The sequence below is a fragment of the Argentina silus genome (genome assembly GCF_951799395.1).
Source record: "Argentina silus genome assembly, chromosome: 6".
Taxonomy (NCBI): Eukaryota; Metazoa; Chordata; class Actinopteri; order Argentiniformes; family Argentinidae; genus Argentina; species Argentina silus.
Window position 1 is genome coordinate 2,684,003 of NC_139660.1, and position 17,961 is coordinate 2,701,963.

The following is a 17,961-nucleotide window of genomic DNA, read 5'->3' on the forward strand; positions in this document are numbered from 1 at the left end:
AGGGTTAGGGTTAGGGTTCCAATAGGGTTAGGGTTAGGGTTAGGGTTCCAATAGGGTTAGGGTTAGGGTTCCAATATGGTTAGGGTTAGGGTTCCAATAGGGTTAGGGTTAGGGTTAGGGTTCCAATAGGGTTAGGGTTAGGGTTCCAATATGATTAGGGTTAGGGTTCCAATAGGGTTAGGGTTAGGGTTAGGGTTCCAATAGGGTTAGGGTTAGGGTTAGGGTTCCAATAGGGGAGAGACTTTGTGCCACCCCAATCACAGATTCCCTAGGGTTGAGCCAGGGACACTAGAAAGTAGATTTTGCCTTGAAAATCTTCTCTGCCATCTCATGGTTGATAGATGTGTGTTTGCGTGCGTGCGTGCCTGCCTGCCTGCCTGCCTGCCTGCCTGCCTGCCTGCCTGCCTGCCTGCCTGCGTGTGTGTGTGACTAGAGGAAGGAAGCAGTTTTATGTTATTGTGTTTCAGTGATGATGGACCCCCGGGTGGGCTGGATGCTGTGATGGGAGGGAAGGAGGACATGGAGGGAGGGAGGTAGTGAGGCCCCAGCAGGTAGGTCCTACTCTGGGCTACAGAGAAGGAGATAATGCCCTGGGACTTTGGGTCTGGGAACACGGCAGCAGAGAAACTCACGGGAGGGGGGAGATAAGGTGTCTGGGACTCTGCTGAGTGCCCTAAATTGTTCGCAGTCCCGACTGTGGAAGTATGAACTTCTTACAAAGAACTCCTGCAGCAGGCTTCCACTGCTCTAATACCTATAGCTTTGGAGGTTTAGAAATGGGGTTTCTTCCGTTATCTGAGAATGTTCCATATACCCATTGCTCTCACACACACACGCACACACACACACACATGCACACACACACACACGCCTCCCCCCCCTCGCCCTACACACTGTTTTGATCTGTGATGAAATGTAGGCTTGTTTGTATGTAACTTAGGCTGTAGTAGGCTGTGATGTCCACATGGGCTTTACTTCACAACAGTGTTACATACAGTGTTACATTGGGATAACCACTAGGTGGCAATAAAGACTTGGATGTCATCAATATGTGTCCTTTTCATTATTAAGACATGGTGCTATAATTGAAGGTAAAAATTCACTTATCTATAAAATATTTAACTATATCTCTCGATAGGGATCGTGTGAATGCATATTAAACCTTGCGATGCATGCTAACCCAGCAACAGCTTTACACTTGACTCTTGCCCTTTGAACTTGGCCCCACTATTCTACATCACATCTTAGCACACCACAACACACGCTCTTTCTTTTCTTTTTCCTTACAAGCATAAACAAGAATACTAAGACGCTAGTCGTTGCACTCCACACTTTCAATTCTGCTGACGAAAGTCAGACACTTGAGGATTTGCACGGTGAGGCCTGAGCGGAGGATTTCTCTCAGGGGATTCCAGACACCAGACAATGGGAAACTGTCAGTCTGACTTCTCCTGAATCCCCCCCTGTCCCCTCGGCTGCCAAAGCTGTTTCACTTCCACCTCTTTTCAGAGGAAGTCTGAGAGGGTTTCGCAGAACAACTGATGACACAGAAACCCACTCTATCTGCAGAGACGTGGGGACAATAGTTTCTCTCATCCTATTCCACACACTCCGCTCCCCTCGAAAAGTGGTTGTTACAGCGGCTCTTTCTTAAGATCTAAACCTCTCTTTTCACACGGTCCACCCTCTCACTCACACGTATGCGTTAGAAAACGCTTCGAGTTCAAGTGTATCAAAGAAAAGCTTCAAAACTAAAACCGAGATTTGTACAACTGTTATCATGCTTGTCTCCTTTCGTCCATCAGCCAGAACGACGCTTTAGGACAGTGAGATGCACCCGTGATGGCGTAGCCATCATCATCATCATCAGGGCACGTCACGTCACCCAGCACAGGTGTGTGTGCATCATGAGAGACAGCAGGACAGGATGAGCATGCACATTTGCTTGTTTTATACTTCAATAAAAGCATCTGCAGCGCAGTGGGATTTGAATGTTGGTTTGCATGCTTCAACAATAAAACTGAGACACCCGAGATTAAGAAGTCCTGTAAGACCTCAGCATGTTGCTACACATGTTACTGAAATGCTCCTGACGTTTAATTGTAATGTTTTGACCGCTGCGGGTGTGAGTTGCAGTTGCAGATGCAGATGCAATGTGATGAGTCTTGCTTGTTCAGGCAAGGATCACAAGTGATGGAGATTCATTATAATATACACCATTTAGCTGACGCTTTTATCTAAAGCAACTTACATTGCAGTGAGTGCATAGATTTTTCAGTATATATGGTCCCAGTGGGAATCAAACCCACAACCTAAGTGTTGATAGCACCATGCTCTACCAACTGAGCAATAGAGGGCCAGTATTCATTATGAAACAATGTTGAAAAATGAGTCATTTTGTAATGAAGAAATACTGAATTTCACTATTGTCCTAAAACAGAGATCCAGTCAGTAGCACTTTCACAATTTTGGGTTTGGGTTTTTTTTGGGTTGCCAAAAGACGAATCAGAGGAAATAGAAATAGCCATCCTGACATCCTGAAACATTTCAAACATGGTTATTGCAAGCGTGAGAAAGGTTGTTTGCATTCGCCTCAGTGATAAGAGATTATTGTGTATGTTTGGTAAACAAAACTGACGCTGCAGCACACCATCTCTCAAGTACAGCACACAACCACTAAGGTCCCAGTGACATCGACCCAGACGTGCCACTGTCTAGGAACTTTTCCCCATATGTTTGCCGGAAATGTTATTTGAGGCCTTTTTTGCTCCACTAAGCAGAACAAGTCAAGTCAAATATGAATGTATTACTGTTTCGTCTCGGGCGACAGGTAGCCTAGAGGTTAGAGAGGCTGACCAGCAATCAGAAAGTCGCTGGTTTGATCCCCGCCTTGGGAGGGGGCCACATGTGAGCTGGTGACTGGAGGGTTGCTGGCATCCTATCTAAGGTATCCTACCACCACTGCCGTTGTGCCCTTGAGCAAGGCACTTATCCCCTACTGCTCCAGGGGTGCCTGTCGGGGGCTGACCCTGTGGATGCCTGTCGGGGGCTGACCCTGTGCAATAGAGCCCAGAGCTCTGTTCCCCCTAAAAGTGTGCTGTCTTGGGGTGTGAAGATAGACAATTTCCCCTCGGGGATCAATAAAGTACACATTATTATTATTCATTGTTCTTGATAACAGAAATGAAAATGTATGCTCATGGCACGTTACAATCCAAGATCCAAGATTCAAGATTCTTTATTTGTCACGTGCATACAAGTATACAGTGAAATGCAAAAGTGACAGTGCCACAGAGTAGTGCAACAATTAGTTTTAATAAGTTTTAAAATAAAATAGAAATAATAAAAAATATAAGCAGTATAACCAGTATAACCAGTATAAACAGTCCTCTGATATGAGGCGTGTACCTTCAGCACTGCCACACTGCCCAGTGCCGTCTCTCTCACACTGAGCTAACAGGGTTGTCTTCACAGGGCAGGTAATTAATGACTCCACTGTTTCATCTGGTCTCTCTTAACCACTCATTATCAGTTAATTACCGCTAAATTCAATTATACAGCCGTCTGGGGATCTCCTAATACAAGTCACATGGCCCCCTTCAGAGAGAGGCAGGCAGAGGGATGGCCGCTCTTCTGGGGGACTTCCTTAGACGACGCAATGACAGTCAGAGGCCAGTGGTTAAGGCTTTAGGGGAATGTCATATCAGACGTTGGGCGTAAAATCCCCTTGTCATAGCTCGTGGTAATGCAATTGAAAACAAAGGTTCAAACAGGGACACGTCGTCGTAAATATGGGAACTCAATTCCCATAAAGTTCCAAGTTTACAATAAAGCAGATGCAGACTTTCGGTGGAATGGTGGCCTAGGCACAGTGGGTAAGAGGGTTGCTTGGAAGGTAACTGTCAGGTGTATTTGGAAATGAGCTGGGGCATTATGGGTATACAGAATCAAGGCATGATTATATCAGTAGTGTGTTATAGGGATAGGTTATCGGGGTAACAAAGCTGTGGTGTGTCAGTAAGGGTTTGGTGTGTGGGTAAGTGGCCCGGTTAATATACATATTCAGGTTAGGGGGTAACTTACAATTTGTTCGATTAATGTTAGAGACATTGCTTATTCCTACTGGTCACAATTGTGACCGTCAACAAAAGCTAGTTTTTTGCGTACTTTTTTAAGGGTTAAATATAACCTAAAAGGGTCACTAATGGCATATGATTTGCATAGTTTCATGAATGGAAATCACCTGGGAACAAATGGGTTGAAACGAGCAGAGAGGTCAGAGGGGGAAAATGCTGAGTATAAAAACTGATTCGACTGTCTGTTGCCCTTGAACACCCACTGCCAATGAACACCCACTGCCAATGAACACCCACTGCCAATGAACACCCACTGCCAATGAACACCCACTGCCAATGAACACCCACTGCCAATGAACACCCACTGCCAACAAACAGTGAATGCTTTAAATATGTCCCAGTACATCTGATGATGCAACCCCATGACTGACTCACAGAAACACACCCGTTTAGGAAACCATTGGGAGAAGGAAAAAAAAAAACTTATTTGCTCCACCCAACAGAATCTACACTGTTATAGCATTCTTCATTAAAGAACTGAAAAGCAGTGGTGTGTGTGTGTGTGTGTGTGTGTGTGTGCGTCCGTGCGTGCGTGCGTGCGTGCGTGCAGTGGTGTGTGTGTGCGTGCAGTGGTGTGTGTGTGTGTGTCTGTGTGTGTGTGTGGGTGGGCGTGCGTGCGTGCGTGCAGTGGTGTGTGTGTGTGTGTGGGCGTATGCCTGCTCTTTATCAGCTGAATCCGGGGTTATTGTATTAGGTCTGCACACTGGTGCCCTCCAGGACCTGGAGTATCACACTAATAATGGAATGGACCACCATCTAAGCACAGTCGTCTAGGGCAACAATATGTGGGCTGGGCTGGGCTGGGCTGGGCTCGGCCCCGTCTGCTCAGAGGTGTCAGGCCCGAGAAAACAAATGCGACAAAATAAACTCTCCATTTCAACTCTGTTTCAACATGCAGTAGCAGAGGTGGGAGGCCCCCGCCCTTTCAAGCATTTATTTTCTCCCTATCCCCAACCTCATTTTTTCAATCAGACAAACCTGTGCAGAAAGATCGGAAACGGAAAACAACAAGGACAATCTGTTGAGCGAGGGTCTGGATCTCACTGTTGATATTTTCCCGCCAGCTCATCCTAACTCCTAAAAAAACACACACAGAAACTAAACAACAAACAGCTCAAGGGGAGGTCTTTGTATCTCACTCCTGTTTCAAACAATCCACGTGCCTCAGGTGCCATTTTTACATGATCTGTTTCCTCGGGGTGACGGAACTTATCACCAGATTGATTTTCCATCAGATGTCACCATTGTTTGGTTTTCTTCCCACAACCTCGCCCGAGAGAACAGTCTGCCATTGATACAGTCAAAGCAGGTACAACACTACTGCATCTCCACGGTTACACTCTATGGGAGTGGAGGTAGTGGACAGGAATGCTGCCCGTCCACTTGTCACACACACACACACACACACACACACACACACACACACACATACCTCCTTTGACTGATTACTACACAAAAGGTAGATGTTGACCCGTAAACACAGATCTAGGATCAGATGATCCTACCATGTATCCTAACCTTAACCATGATGAAAAAATACCTGACCATATATCAGTGGTTATACGGTTGACTCCTGCTTAAGGTGTAAAACTTGCAATGCATACTGAGGCAATGACTAATTCATTCATCCGTGCCTGAATTTGATTCACCAAGACACACCTCTATTTGTTTATTTAAAGCAATCTTCTATTGTGCAAGTCATATAACCACAAGGCCTGATGAATACGTGGATTGTCATAGTGCCTGCTGTACACATTTCTCAATGAGGAATGTATGAGCAGTCTGGGATTCTGGGCATTCTGCATTTTTTGACTTTTTTATTTTTTAAATGAATGATATATACAGTGCATGTCTCATGAGCTTAGTTCAACTGTCAACTGTGACCATCAGATAGTCAGTCCTTGCATCCATAGCTCTGTCTATGAATTTGAGAGCGGTTACATTTGTCAAGCCCCAATTCTCTCTCAGCCGATTTGTTATGGTTTTAATCTCAGATTGCCCCTTTAATTACTAAAACACACTTCAACAAATAAATGACACATTCTGCTTCAAGACGACTCAAGACACCCCATACAAGCAACTCTTGGATTGTGGTAGCATCCAATAAAATATGTAAAATATCTTTCTGAGGGTATTGATGAAAATACTACCATGAAGTATTAAAAACTCATTATCATTTTTTAAGGTGACATAAAGGCATCGTGATACTTAACACCGACCCCACCTCACCCTACCCCATTTCCATGATGACATACTGCATGAATGTTCATACTGTAGTCTCTGGTATTTGTGATCATTAACATACTCCGAGCCCCGGTGAAGTCCCTTTGAAATGAAGCCTCCATCAAGCATATGAGATGAGTTCCAGATGAGCGGCCGTACACCATGGGCGGGTCTCCCCTCTGCTCACCCCCTTGGTGTAACACACTGCCTACAACAGGCCTGCAGCTAAAATGGAAAGTTTCAAGTACTCAAATTTTACAGTGGACCAGCTGACATCCCCACCACAAACATAATACTCATAATGCCCCAGGGCGTACACTGAGGAAATCAAGGACAAAGAAAGGTCAATACGTCACTAAGTCACAAGCCTTGATGCAATAACTGAGGTTCACAGAAAACATCAAAGAGAGAGAGAGAAAGTGTGTGTGTGTGTGTGTGTGTGTGCGTGTACGTGTGTACGTGTGTGTGTGCGTGTGTGTGTGGGTGGGTGCGTGTGTATGTGTGTGTGTATGTGTGTGTGTGTCTGTACGTGTGTGTGTGGGTGGGTGCATGCGTGTGCGTGTGTATGCCCATGTGCGTATGTGTGAACGGAAGCACACCGTCTTGGCGATTTTCTCCAGAACACACTTATTCCTCTCAATTTCCTTTTGATACCATAGATTGACAGTGAATGACACTTCTGTGTGGCAGGCGGTCTACTACTCTACCACTGTATGGTCTCTCCCCCGGCAAACTATAAACCTGCATCCCTCTATTCTCAGACCCATACTCACATTATTAGACTGCATGTTTTGATCTTCACCGAAGATCACATCATTTTGGTTATCTGAAAGATGATATTTAGAAGAGGTATGGTGACTCTATTGAATCATGATTATGACAAGCTAATCCTAAACAGACTAGCAGGTCCCCAACACAAGGCATGACGTGTCCTAGACGTGTCCATGACGTGTCCTAGAAACCTACACTGACATAATAATAATTTTAAAATGTTTTCGTGTTATGTTTTATTTCAGGCACTTTGAGGTCATTATTGTATAATGAAAAGCATTTTATTACTAGTTGATTACTATTATTATCATTATAAAGCACTAGGCCTACAATTTTCTCTGCTGTGGAAGATTACAGCTGCATTATTGTGTCTGTATGTCATCACAACCCGGTCGATTTTGGGTCACTGTGTTTTTACCTGTGGTATTCCGGGAGCTGTACCAGCATGTGTGAGTGTCATAGTATCACATTACACCTGAGAGGCTATATACAGGCACAGGAGGCTTCAGTTCTGTCCTGTTCACAGTTCACTCACTTTATGTATGTTCGATTTTAAGGATCTACTGTAATTGAAAGTAGGAAACATTCAAGAAGGTAAGCTCATTTCTCTCGCTGGGTAGGGCTTATAAGGTAACTCTGCTTGATAATGATATGGTTTATGAAATGGCAGAGGTTTCTAATTAATGACTTCAGGAAATCCATACTTTATTAATGGGTGAAAACACAGGCCAGGGATGCAATCGGTTTTAGTTCATGTCCAGCCAATCCAGATAATTAACAATAATGTTCGTAGGAAACTGCTTTAAATCTAAATGTTGTTCACAGTGAATCCATAAACGTATGTTTCTGAATCTGTTGCAATGTCTTATCATAAATTATTTGTTAACACAAACTGTGCTTTCTTATTCATAGGACTGACATCTTCTTTGGCAGTAAAAGACAGAATAAAAGATATGAAAATGAAAATGATTTTTAACTCATGTAAGTACAGAAATAGTACAGATGATGTCATTCCAAATTGCATGTCAAATACGTACAGTATATCTACGTGATTCTGAGTTACACCTGTATGCTTACTTTTTTAAACTTCTTGTCTCCATATAGGGCTGCATCCAACTCTGGACAACGTGTTAAAGAACAAACGTAAGACTGACTATGGCGTGATCTTGCATGACATTGTCCTACACATTGATCGCTTTGAAGGCTATATCATATTATTTAGATATTATATGCTATATATTTATTTTCATAGATATTTACTTCAATAACTCATTATTGTCTCCAAAATGCACCACAAGCAGAGAATATTTACTAATTGTAGCCTTTTCTCACATCTCAGGGAGCTCTGCAGCCTTTCGTTTGTTTCTGCAATCAGAGTACAGTGAGGAGAATATTGAATTCTGGCTGGCATGCAAAGACTACAGGGAGATCACCTCGCCAGCCGAACTCTTCTGGAAAGCTGAGGAGATCTACCAGGAGTTCCTTCGTCCAGAGGCCCACAGAGAGGTCAGTCAGGCGACAATTCAGATGTACAGTACCAGTCAAAAGTTTGGACACACCTTGCCAAGAGTGTGCAAAGCTGTCATCAAAGCAAAAGGTGGCTACTTTGAAGAATCTAAAATATAAAACATATTCTGGTTTGTTTAACACTTTTTTGTTTACTACATAATTCCATATGTGTTCCTTCATAGTTTTGATGTCTTCAATATGAATCTACAATGTAGAAAATAATAAAAAAATAAAGAAAAACCATTGAATGAGAAGGTGTGTCCAAACCTTTGACTGGTACTGTACTCCTGTGTAGAAACTGGATAGAGATATGCTAATGTACATGCTAATGTTGTCTTTATTGTAATAGACCTGCAGCGCTATCCCACTGATACATGTACAACTGACCTACCTATTGCATGTACAACTGACCTACCTATTGCATGTACAATTGAATTCTGAGAAAATCATCAGCCTACTTCATAATACTTGTAACAAGATGGGCAAAGACACATTAGGCATGATTTTACAACAATTACATGTACTTTTGTACTTCAACACATAGCTAACAAGATGATGGGAAAAGATGATGACTTGAACAACCTCAAGCATATAGGAAAGCCAGTGAACCTAACCCTAACCCTAACCCTAACCCTAACCCTAACCCTAACCCCTGTTAACCAACCGTGATAGGTTGCTACTAGGCCAGAAGTATACTAGGCATAGAATACTTGAAAATCATGGGACAATTCTAACGTCCCTCAGCTCAGACATGTCTTACCATTAGCTGCACACATTGGTGTATAACCCGTCTTCAACACTCATGTTCATGGTGTGTGTGTGTGTGTGGCCCACAGGTCAACATCGACCACGACATCCAAAAGAAGATCAAAAGGTCCATGGTGGAGCCCGGTCCGTCCTGTTTCGACGAGGCAGAGAGGCACGTGTACCGGCTGATGGAGAAAGACTCCTGTCCCAGGTTCCTCAGGTCTGAGGCCTATCTCAGACTGAGGCACAAAGCCAGCAGGACCCTGTGGTAGGGGTCAGGGGTCAGAGGTCAGGGGTCCTGTCCCAGGTTCCTCAGGTCTGAGGCCTATCTGAGACTGAGGCACAAAGCCAGCAGGACCCTGTGGTAGGGGTCAGGGGTCAGGCGTCAGGAGTCAGGGTCAGGCGTCATGGTTCACCGAGTCCATTCACTGACAGTTTGTGAATAAAATGCTACAATGGGACAGTCACAAGCTGCCGTCACTCATTTGTACATGTAGCTTGAATGGCTTTGCTGCTGACGATGCCGCATCGACGCATGCCTCTTGCTAATCGTTCGGAGGAAGAGCGTTTGCTAAAATGACTCAAATGTAAATATAGTGACCTCCCCTACGGTCACATACAGCTACGACCCCAACGGGAGGAATGGAAAGAACTGAATACAGGAAATGATTGATGAGTGAAGAGACTATGAGTGATGAATGAAGAGTCAACATATGCAGTACGGTTATGGAGAACAGGTTACACACCAGATTTCTAAACCGACAGATACGGTGGTTGAGTCAGAGGGCTGAGCTGTCTGAACCCAAACTGATGCCTGACGGGTCTCTTTGCCTCAAAACCTCAAACTCTTGGAAACGTATAAAATGAATTACAGTATGTATGGTTACAGGAGTGCAAAGCGAAAGGATTGTTTTATCTTCCATTAAAGGCTGTATGTAGAAATATAAAAAAATCTGCTGTCTTAATTCGCATGCCCTTTTAACTACACTAGTACGACATATTTTAGGACTACATGTTATTTGTTATCTGTCTCTTTCAAAGTAACAGTTCATCATTTCCATTAAATGGATCTAACTAGGATGCAAACATGACCAGGGATGAAGGGTTATATTTATTCCGTCCGATGACACTGACTAATCATATGGTAGTGGGCGGGACTCACATTAAACTGGTTTCCACAGCCGGGCTAGAAAGTCTGCTGTGGTCACATGTCTCATGACCCTGCTAATTGGCGTCAGAGACGGGAGGCCAGAGCCCGAGTCAGCCGCGGTGTCGTGACGTTGGAAAAAACTACCCCCATCACTCTTGATCTCGTTCTGGAAATGGCTCTGTTCCCTTGACCCGGTTCTAAAGATGGTGCTATTCCTGTAAGTTGTGGCTTAAAAAGGCAATCTGACGGGAACTAATAATAACTTTGGGTCTGACCCGGATCGCTGTCCAGGGGATTGGAGTCAGCGGACGACTGACGCATGGCAAATCACCCTGAATGTCTCCCCTTGTTAGGAAAGTAATCTCATCACCTGTGGCAACTCACTCTGTTCTCCTCTCTCCGTGTTGACTTTGAAACTGCTGGAGGAGAAGTGTGCATAGCTCTGGAGGACCATCAAACGAGAATTTCACAATGATTATGAGATCTGTTAAATTGTATTACAGACACAAGGCAGTAGATAATGTCAGTCTTTACAAGGAATGTTCAGTGAGTGTCATGTTTGCCTTATCTGGGATGTAGTTTTCACTCATGCCAGTCATGGCCCTTGGAAAAATAGTTGGGAACACTTTACTTGGATAGTCCATCGATTTTCTTTTATATAATGTCTTGCATTGGCTTCCAATGACTACCACGAGACTACCATGTGTTCAAATGAGGAAGTTGAATTGTTGCATGACTAACAACAATTGATGAAGGATTTCTGCATAGGGAGCTGTTACCCCTTGTGATTATGTACAAATCTCTTTCAATATCTGCATAAACAGTTATCCTGATGACGATTGTCACTCTGTGCTCGGGGTGGGAGAGATAGGATGTTTACTGGTACTGTAAATATCACCTTCCTTGCATCACACAAGAGACACAACATGTCACTCTGTCCCTAATAGACAAGCTGTTGCTGTTTTCCTCCGTCCCCTAATGGTTGCCATGGTAGCCAAAGGGGAAGTGAGTAATGTGCTGCGTTCTGCACCGTCTGTGGCCTAGAGTTACTCAAGAGCGTCACTCAGGAACTTCTCCAACGGATACTGTGTGGTGTAAAACCCCACAGGAGCTTGTAGTGTGTTTATTCAAGCACTTTAGGTCAGTCAAGGCCTAATGACACAACAGGTAGCAAGTGTGAACTAGGGGGCAAGAGTCAGCCGTGTATAAGGGGACATTGTTTGGTGTCCCTTTGTAACGGTTCACTGTACATACCCATCTTTGGGCAAGATGAGAAGGATCACATCAGCCAGTGTCATACCGGTCTCCTACTTAAATCGTGTGTCACGATAGCACGCGTTCCCAATCGCGTTTCCTAGTTGACGCTACACTGGCGGGTGAATGCAGAAAGGGGAATACCATATAAGGTGTCTTGTAGGGAGGCAGTAACAACCCCGTCTTTAAACCCGCAGAAACCCAAGACACATACCCTCAAGTAGCATATGTTAAGTTGTTGACATATCGTCCAAAAATCCCTTACCCAGGACAAGCAATTGGGACTGTGTAGAGTTGTGTATAGGTACACGATTTAATAAGGAGGCTGTGTCGGCCAATGTGCAATGCTACGCCAGCCCAAGAGCCCACTGGGCAGGGTTGACCACTGGCTACACAGACAGTGCTGCTGAAAAAAGAGTGAAAGAGCCCATTGGTATTATTGGTCAGAAGTGACAATCACATGGACATCCTTGGTGTACTTCAGAAACTATGTGGTGGGGGCGTTCAGTGGCGTGGCACACTAAGGCGCATACCGTATCATCGCAAGGTCCCTGGTTCGGTTCCGGCCATCGACATATCCTGCATGTCAACCCTCCTCTCTCTCTCTCACCCATCCTTCCTGTCAATCTCTTCTCTATCCCAATAAAGCAGAAATGCCCTGAAAACATATATATATATATATATATATATATTAAAAAAAAATGTGTAGAGAGTTGGTGTTGGTCAATCATCATGTGGCTGAATCATGGGAATGGCTAGAGTAACATCCTACTACATTTGTTCACTTCCTCTGTGTGGTTATCTGGGCTACTTATAGTGGCTTTACCTGCATATTTTTAACAGGGGATGCTGGTGGAGGCAGAAATCAGAGGGTGGGCTCTTTGTAATGCATGGAATGGAAGAGAAAGAAACTCAACAAGCAATGCATTTGGTTAGGTTATATATAATAATAACAATAATTTGGTTAGGTTATATATAAAAAAAAAAAAATGTGGTAGGTTAAATAATCTTATGCGTGTATTTGTTATTTTATTGTTTTGAAATACACTATGCTGTTGACAACTTTAACATGTAAGTAAGCCTAACCCTAACCCTAATTGCTTACAGATTGCTTGTAAATGTAAATGTAAGTTTCAAACTGGCACCTGAAGTCGCAGCATGAGAAGGTCATCATTTGCTTATCACAGACACTGGTGTTGTCATTTGCATCTGAGCCGCTCTAAAAATACTCTGAACAGAGCTCGCTTTGAGTCAGGGAGGAATCATCAGCACCGTTCAGCCTGCCTATGAAGGAGGGAAGGAGGGAGGGAGGGAGGGAGGGAGGGAGGGAAGGAGAGAGAGAGAGAGAGAGAGAGAGAGAGAGAGATGGATGGATACAGAAGTCAGGGGGGGGGGGGGTGGGTCTGAGTTGTTGAAGACGCAGCCATAAATATAGAGAGTGAGTGTGTGAGAGAGAGACAGAGAGAGAGAGAGAGAGAGACACAGAGAGAGACAGGGAGAGAGAGAGAGAGAGACACAGAGAGAGACAGGGAGAGAGTATATCTGCATCCGTGTGTGTCACAAAGAGAGAGAGAGAGAGAGAGAGAGAGAGAGAGACGGGGCTTCCTCTCTTGCTACGCTTCGCTGGGCTGAGCCAGTGATGTTTCACACACCAGCCCCTAAGCAACGTAGCAACGAGCGCCCTGCATATAAAGGCCTGTCGTCGAGGGGAACCCTCCAGAGCGCTAACCACAGCATGTCCAGTATCAGGACCCCCAGGGTGAGGAATTAAAACATGCCCAGCCTAATCAACGAACCACGGACACAGCAGCACTTCAGCATGGAGAGAAACGACAGCACTCGGAACAAGAACCTGTGAGTTTACATTTCACTTGAGTTGAGAATGTTTTCTCTATATGCTCTCTACTATGGACTACTTATGCTTTTTACTAAATATTCGATTTCCTTTTTGTATCTAGTACCGAACTGTATACCTTTATGTTGTGTCTGCTGATAACAAAATGTTGTGCATTAAACCTACTTACAGGAAAGTAAATACCAGGATGGCCTTGTACAGTAACAAAAACTAGTCTTGGACAATTACTTTACTGATACAATTATTTTCTCTCCATAGTGGCAAGAACTTTATGTGCCGACTGCAGGGAATGTTCTCCCACTCATCAACCTCTGAGAGGTAGGGACATGTCCTCTCTACACGATGCAGTAGATCATACAGTACAACAGTGACTGAGGAGTTTACATACATACATTTCAATATTCAAATACCTTGTGAGTTTCTACTTACAGTTACGATAATAACCTCCAGTTATCTGTAATGATTCACACACACACACACACACACACACACACACACACACACACACACACACACACACACACACACACACACACACACACACACACATACATGTGTTTGATATTTGAAAAAACTTGGAGAATGGTTCAATATGTCCTCACATCACATAGCTGACCGGTTTTATTTTTACCAAAATTTGATTCTAGTTAAGTAATGAAGCACACATTCTCTCCCAGCAGGCTAAGTTTAGAAGATACCCAACAATGGTCCCAGTCATTGGAAAGAATGCTTGAGTCTAAATGTAAGTTTCACTTTAGAAGAAGATCAAAATAGTTTTAGTTTGGCATCTGAATAACTGAACTTAAATATAATATTAAGTATGTGCTTCATCTCGTTGTATTTTTTTAATTATGCCCTTAGATGGACTGGCAACCTTCAGGACCTTCCTGAAGTCTGAATTCAGCGATGAGAACATTGAGTTCTGGCTGACCTGTGAGGACTACAAGAAAATCAAGTCTTCATTCAGGATGTCTTCAAGGGCAAAGAAAATCTATGAGCAATTCATAAAGGCTGAGGCTCCCAAAGAGGTTAGCTTGATGATAATGCCTACAGTATAACAACATCAAGCATATATCAGTTGGATTTGAATTAGTTTCTCCCTTGAAGATATGAAGTAGAATATCTGTCTTTAATGATTAAATAATTATCACTGATACTAAAGACGCTGGTTGATGTTTAAATGTCATAAATCAATCAAACATACAATATAAGATGCATAAAAGATGTTTTACAGCAGATTCACACTAGTGTATTGACTTTGTTGATACACTACGCCGAGTAATAAATTGTACTCTGTGTATCTGACTCTTAATCAAGTGTGTCCTCCTCTTGTTCCAGATTAACATTGACCACCACACACGGGAGCGGATCAAGAGGGCCGTGAAAACTCCCACCATGCACTGCTTTGACGATGCCCAGAGGATCGTTTACGGACTGATGGACAGGGACTCATACCCACGTTTCCTACGCTCGGACATTTACAGAACCCTCCTGGAATCCCTCGCCGCTGACGCCGTCAAGGGATGAAAGCAGAGAAGAAGAAAACAATGGAACTGTTAACTGGAATGTTTGGGCTCCTGCGGCCCCGAGGGGGGGGGCCAGAGTGAGGGCCCGTGGACGGCTGACCCAGCACAGAGAGACTGAGAAAGCCTGTGTCCGAACACAACATGGTCCCCACAATGATGCGCGTGTGTTTTAGGGTCACACTCAGAGAAAGCCTCTGTCCGTCCGAGGACAACATGGTCTCCACAATGATGTGTGTGTGTTTGGGGGGGGTGGGGGGTGGGGGAGAGGGGGGGGGGTCACACCCTGAGACGCTCTGCTCCTTGGGGTCCAAGAGAGAATAAGAGAGGTAGTGACGGTAGAGTGGTGTGTGTTAGCGCTGGACAGAGAGGATAAGAGAGGTAGTGGCGGTAGAGTGGTGCGTGTGAGCGCTGGACAGTGGCGTCTGTGGCGAGGGAGGAGACGTTGAGGCGTTGATTATCCGAGAGTCTTTGACGTTGAGCGAACTAAGAGAGTGACGACCACACCGTGACACAGCGTCAGCACACCATGCCTAAGCTGGAGGAGCTTCCTGTGCTGATGACGATCGAGAACAGTGTGTGTGTGTGTGTGTGTGTGTGTGTTCAACAGGATGCCTATGAGGTTTTGATAAGAGATCAGTGGTAGGATGGGCTTTTTCTGACACGATGTATCTGCATGGACAGATCTGAGGAGCGTGAGAGAAAGGCTTCGATGGACAGCGGCCAAAGTGAATATCTTGCCCTTGATTACTATGAACACAATGTTACAAAAGTCAATCCAAGTTTGTGTTTAAGAAAGTTAATGACTTGTTACCCTTTCACCTGACTCATTGAAGAATTAACTATTGTGAAATAGAGGATAAAATGTGTGTCATTGTAGACATTAGGCTGTGTTTCACTTTATATGTTCAACTCTGAATCTTAATTTGATGTCATAAGCAGAACATTTACAATTGAGAGCATGCACATGTGAATGTATTATTAGGACGTTGATCCGTTAACATTTTCATTTTGTATTATTTATTACACACAGTCACTGTTGAGATGCTAACTTTTGCAGTGCTTGGAAAAAAATTATTAGGATGACATTAAATTATTAAATTATTTGGGGACAAATGACTTCCTTAATGACTTCTTCATAACTCCTCACCAACAGCCTCTTCTGGCTCACGATGAGAGCTTGACAATCATGTAAACTGATATTTCTTTTTTTTTTAACCTCACTCAAAGTCAAACATTCACCAGTCTAAATAGCACCGTTTTTTGTCTCATAAATTGTATTTTGATCAACATAATGTTTTGCCACCAAATTGTAAAATCGAATCTAAAACTATAACGATTGTGTGGCAACAGTGTTACTAAATCACTTCCACTTACTAATGTTTAATATTAATCTTCAGAGAAGACCTGATGCAACATATTCAAAGACATGCATGTGAAGTAGAAAGTGAGTTGCACAATGTTTTTAAAGTAGCCTTGCGGTGGAGGTTTACATCAGGAGGACGGGCTCATTGTAATGCATGGAATAGAATGAGTGCATTACAATGAGCCTGTCCTCCGATTTCTACCTCAACCAGCCTCCACTGGGTCGGTTACCATTTTACGGGAAATCATCTCAAATGCTCTTTGTCAATGTCAAAGATATCTATTTGTCATTGTGGTACATCCCCCTTCAGGCCTTTCATAATCTGAAAAACACATCTGTTGCCCTGTATCTTCATGCTTCTGATGAGCAAAGAACATAGAAAACAGGAAGGCCGGAGTTTCAGTTTCTAATGAAAGAGGGGATTATGAGAAGTAAGGAGATTTGCAGCAAGTACAGTTGAGTAAACGCCGTCTGATAAAAGGCCATAACCCTTACAGTATAACTCATAATAATCCATAAGAACATCTCAGGTTACCAACTGACTCTGACCTACAGCAGGATTTACAATATACCCTATTTTGAGGCCCTCCTCTATAATACTGCATGCATACTTTTACAAACATTTGAAATATGTTGTTATGATAAAACACAATATCCTTCTTGACCTGGCCGGTAAGTGTTTTCAGTAAATGTTCATTTTAATCCTAACATCAAGTTCCCCAAAATAGGCAGGAAATAAACTAAACTAATCTGCAGTACTGAGCCCCCCATGCACGCGCGCGCACGCACACGCACACACACACACACACACACACACACACACACACACACACACACACACACACACACACACACACACACACACACACACACACACATTAATAACACTGTTGTGTTTGCCAAGTTCTTCACTGTTCCCTTAAATGCCAGTGGTCAAAGGACTTACAAGCCTTTGACCAAATTAAGTAATTTGAAGCACTGTAGCTCCTATTTGCCCTCATAAAAAAAAAAAACACAAAGCAATGTGTACTACTCACTAGAAGTACAGCTGATGCTTTAGCCACAGGAATCCCAGATGGGTACAAACTACACCTCAATGCTGGGAAATACCTCGTAGTACGTAAGGCTTTTCGGACGTATTTTCTATCTTGGTGGAAACTTGGCTCTCCTCCCCGGCCACTTCTGAACAGACTGATGCTTACACAGTCTGTACATCATAACAAACACAGCTCTCCTCTCTGTTTTCATTCTGTTTTCATTCTCACCAGGCCAGAGATGGTAGCTGTAGCTCGTGCAGGGTCACAGTTTTAATCACAATACAGAAGACGCAGGTGCACTGTACGATTAAAGGCCCACATTAGTCATTTTTACGGTTTTTAGCTAATATATGACATGCTGTTGCTGCACAATGTTATTGCACAATGATT

At 43.6% G+C, this 17,961-nt stretch overlaps 2 protein-coding genes across 4 annotated transcripts; both read left to right on the forward strand.

The window, feature by feature from the left end:
• The first annotated feature begins 7,620 nt into the window (after positions 1 to 7,620).
• Positions 7,621 to 11,334, forward strand: LOC310805652 (regulator of G-protein signaling 5-like). Of its 2 annotated transcripts, XM_083671437.1 has the most exons (5): positions 7,621 to 7,724; positions 8,043 to 8,111; positions 8,235 to 8,273; positions 8,470 to 8,636; positions 9,476 to 11,334. In XM_083671437.1, the coding sequence occupies exons 2-5, from the start codon at positions 8,084 to 8,086 to the stop codon at positions 9,656 to 9,658; spliced, it is 417 nt and encodes a 138-aa protein (XP_083527563.1). In that variant the 5' UTR covers positions 7,621 to 7,724; positions 8,043 to 8,083; the 3' UTR covers positions 9,659 to 11,334. The 2 variants fall into 2 exon arrangements, with proteins under 2 accessions (XP_083527563.1, XP_083527562.1); XM_083671436.1 differs by lacking the exon at positions 7,621 to 7,724 and having other exon boundaries at positions 7,752 to 8,111.
• Positions 11,335 to 13,414: 2,080 nt separating this feature from the next.
• On the forward strand, positions 13,415 to 15,405 carry LOC310806031 (regulator of G-protein signaling 21-like). Of its 2 annotated transcripts, none has more exons than XM_083671971.1 (5): positions 13,415 to 13,644; positions 13,904 to 13,963; positions 14,323 to 14,387; positions 14,507 to 14,673; positions 14,984 to 15,405. In XM_083671971.1, the coding sequence occupies exons 1-5, from the start codon at positions 13,565 to 13,567 to the stop codon at positions 15,170 to 15,172; spliced, it is 561 nt and encodes a 186-aa protein (XP_083528097.1). In that variant the 5' UTR covers positions 13,415 to 13,564; the 3' UTR covers positions 15,173 to 15,405. The 2 variants fall into 2 exon arrangements, with proteins under 2 accessions (XP_083528097.1, XP_083528098.1); XM_083671972.1 differs by having other exon boundaries at positions 14,326 to 14,387.
• The last annotated feature ends 2,556 nt before the right edge of the window (positions 15,406 to 17,961 follow it).

Excerpts from the sequence above, each read along its gene's own strand:
- LOC310805652 (XM_083671436.1), top strand. The coding sequence starts at position 7,991 with ATGTCTTATCATAAATTATTTGTTAACACAAACTGTGCTTTCTTATTC. Across the intron at positions 8,274-8,469 it reads CAACGTGTTAAAGAACAAAC|GGAGCTCTGCAGCCTTTCGT; the intron begins GTAAGACTGACT and ends CTCACATCTCAG. Across the intron at positions 8,637-9,475 it reads GTCCAGAGGCCCACAGAGAG|GTCAACATCGACCACGACAT; the intron begins GTCAGTCAGGCG and ends TGTGGCCCACAG.
- LOC310806031 (XM_083671971.1), top strand. The coding sequence starts at position 13,565 with ATGCCCAGCCTAATCAACGAACCACGGACACAGCAGCACTTCAGCATG. Across the intron at positions 13,645-13,903 it reads AGCACTCGGAACAAGAACCT|TGGCAAGAACTTTATGTGCC; the intron begins GTGAGTTTACAT and ends TTCTCTCCATAG. Across the intron at positions 14,674-14,983 it reads AGGCTGAGGCTCCCAAAGAG|ATTAACATTGACCACCACAC; the intron begins GTTAGCTTGATG and ends CTCTTGTTCCAG.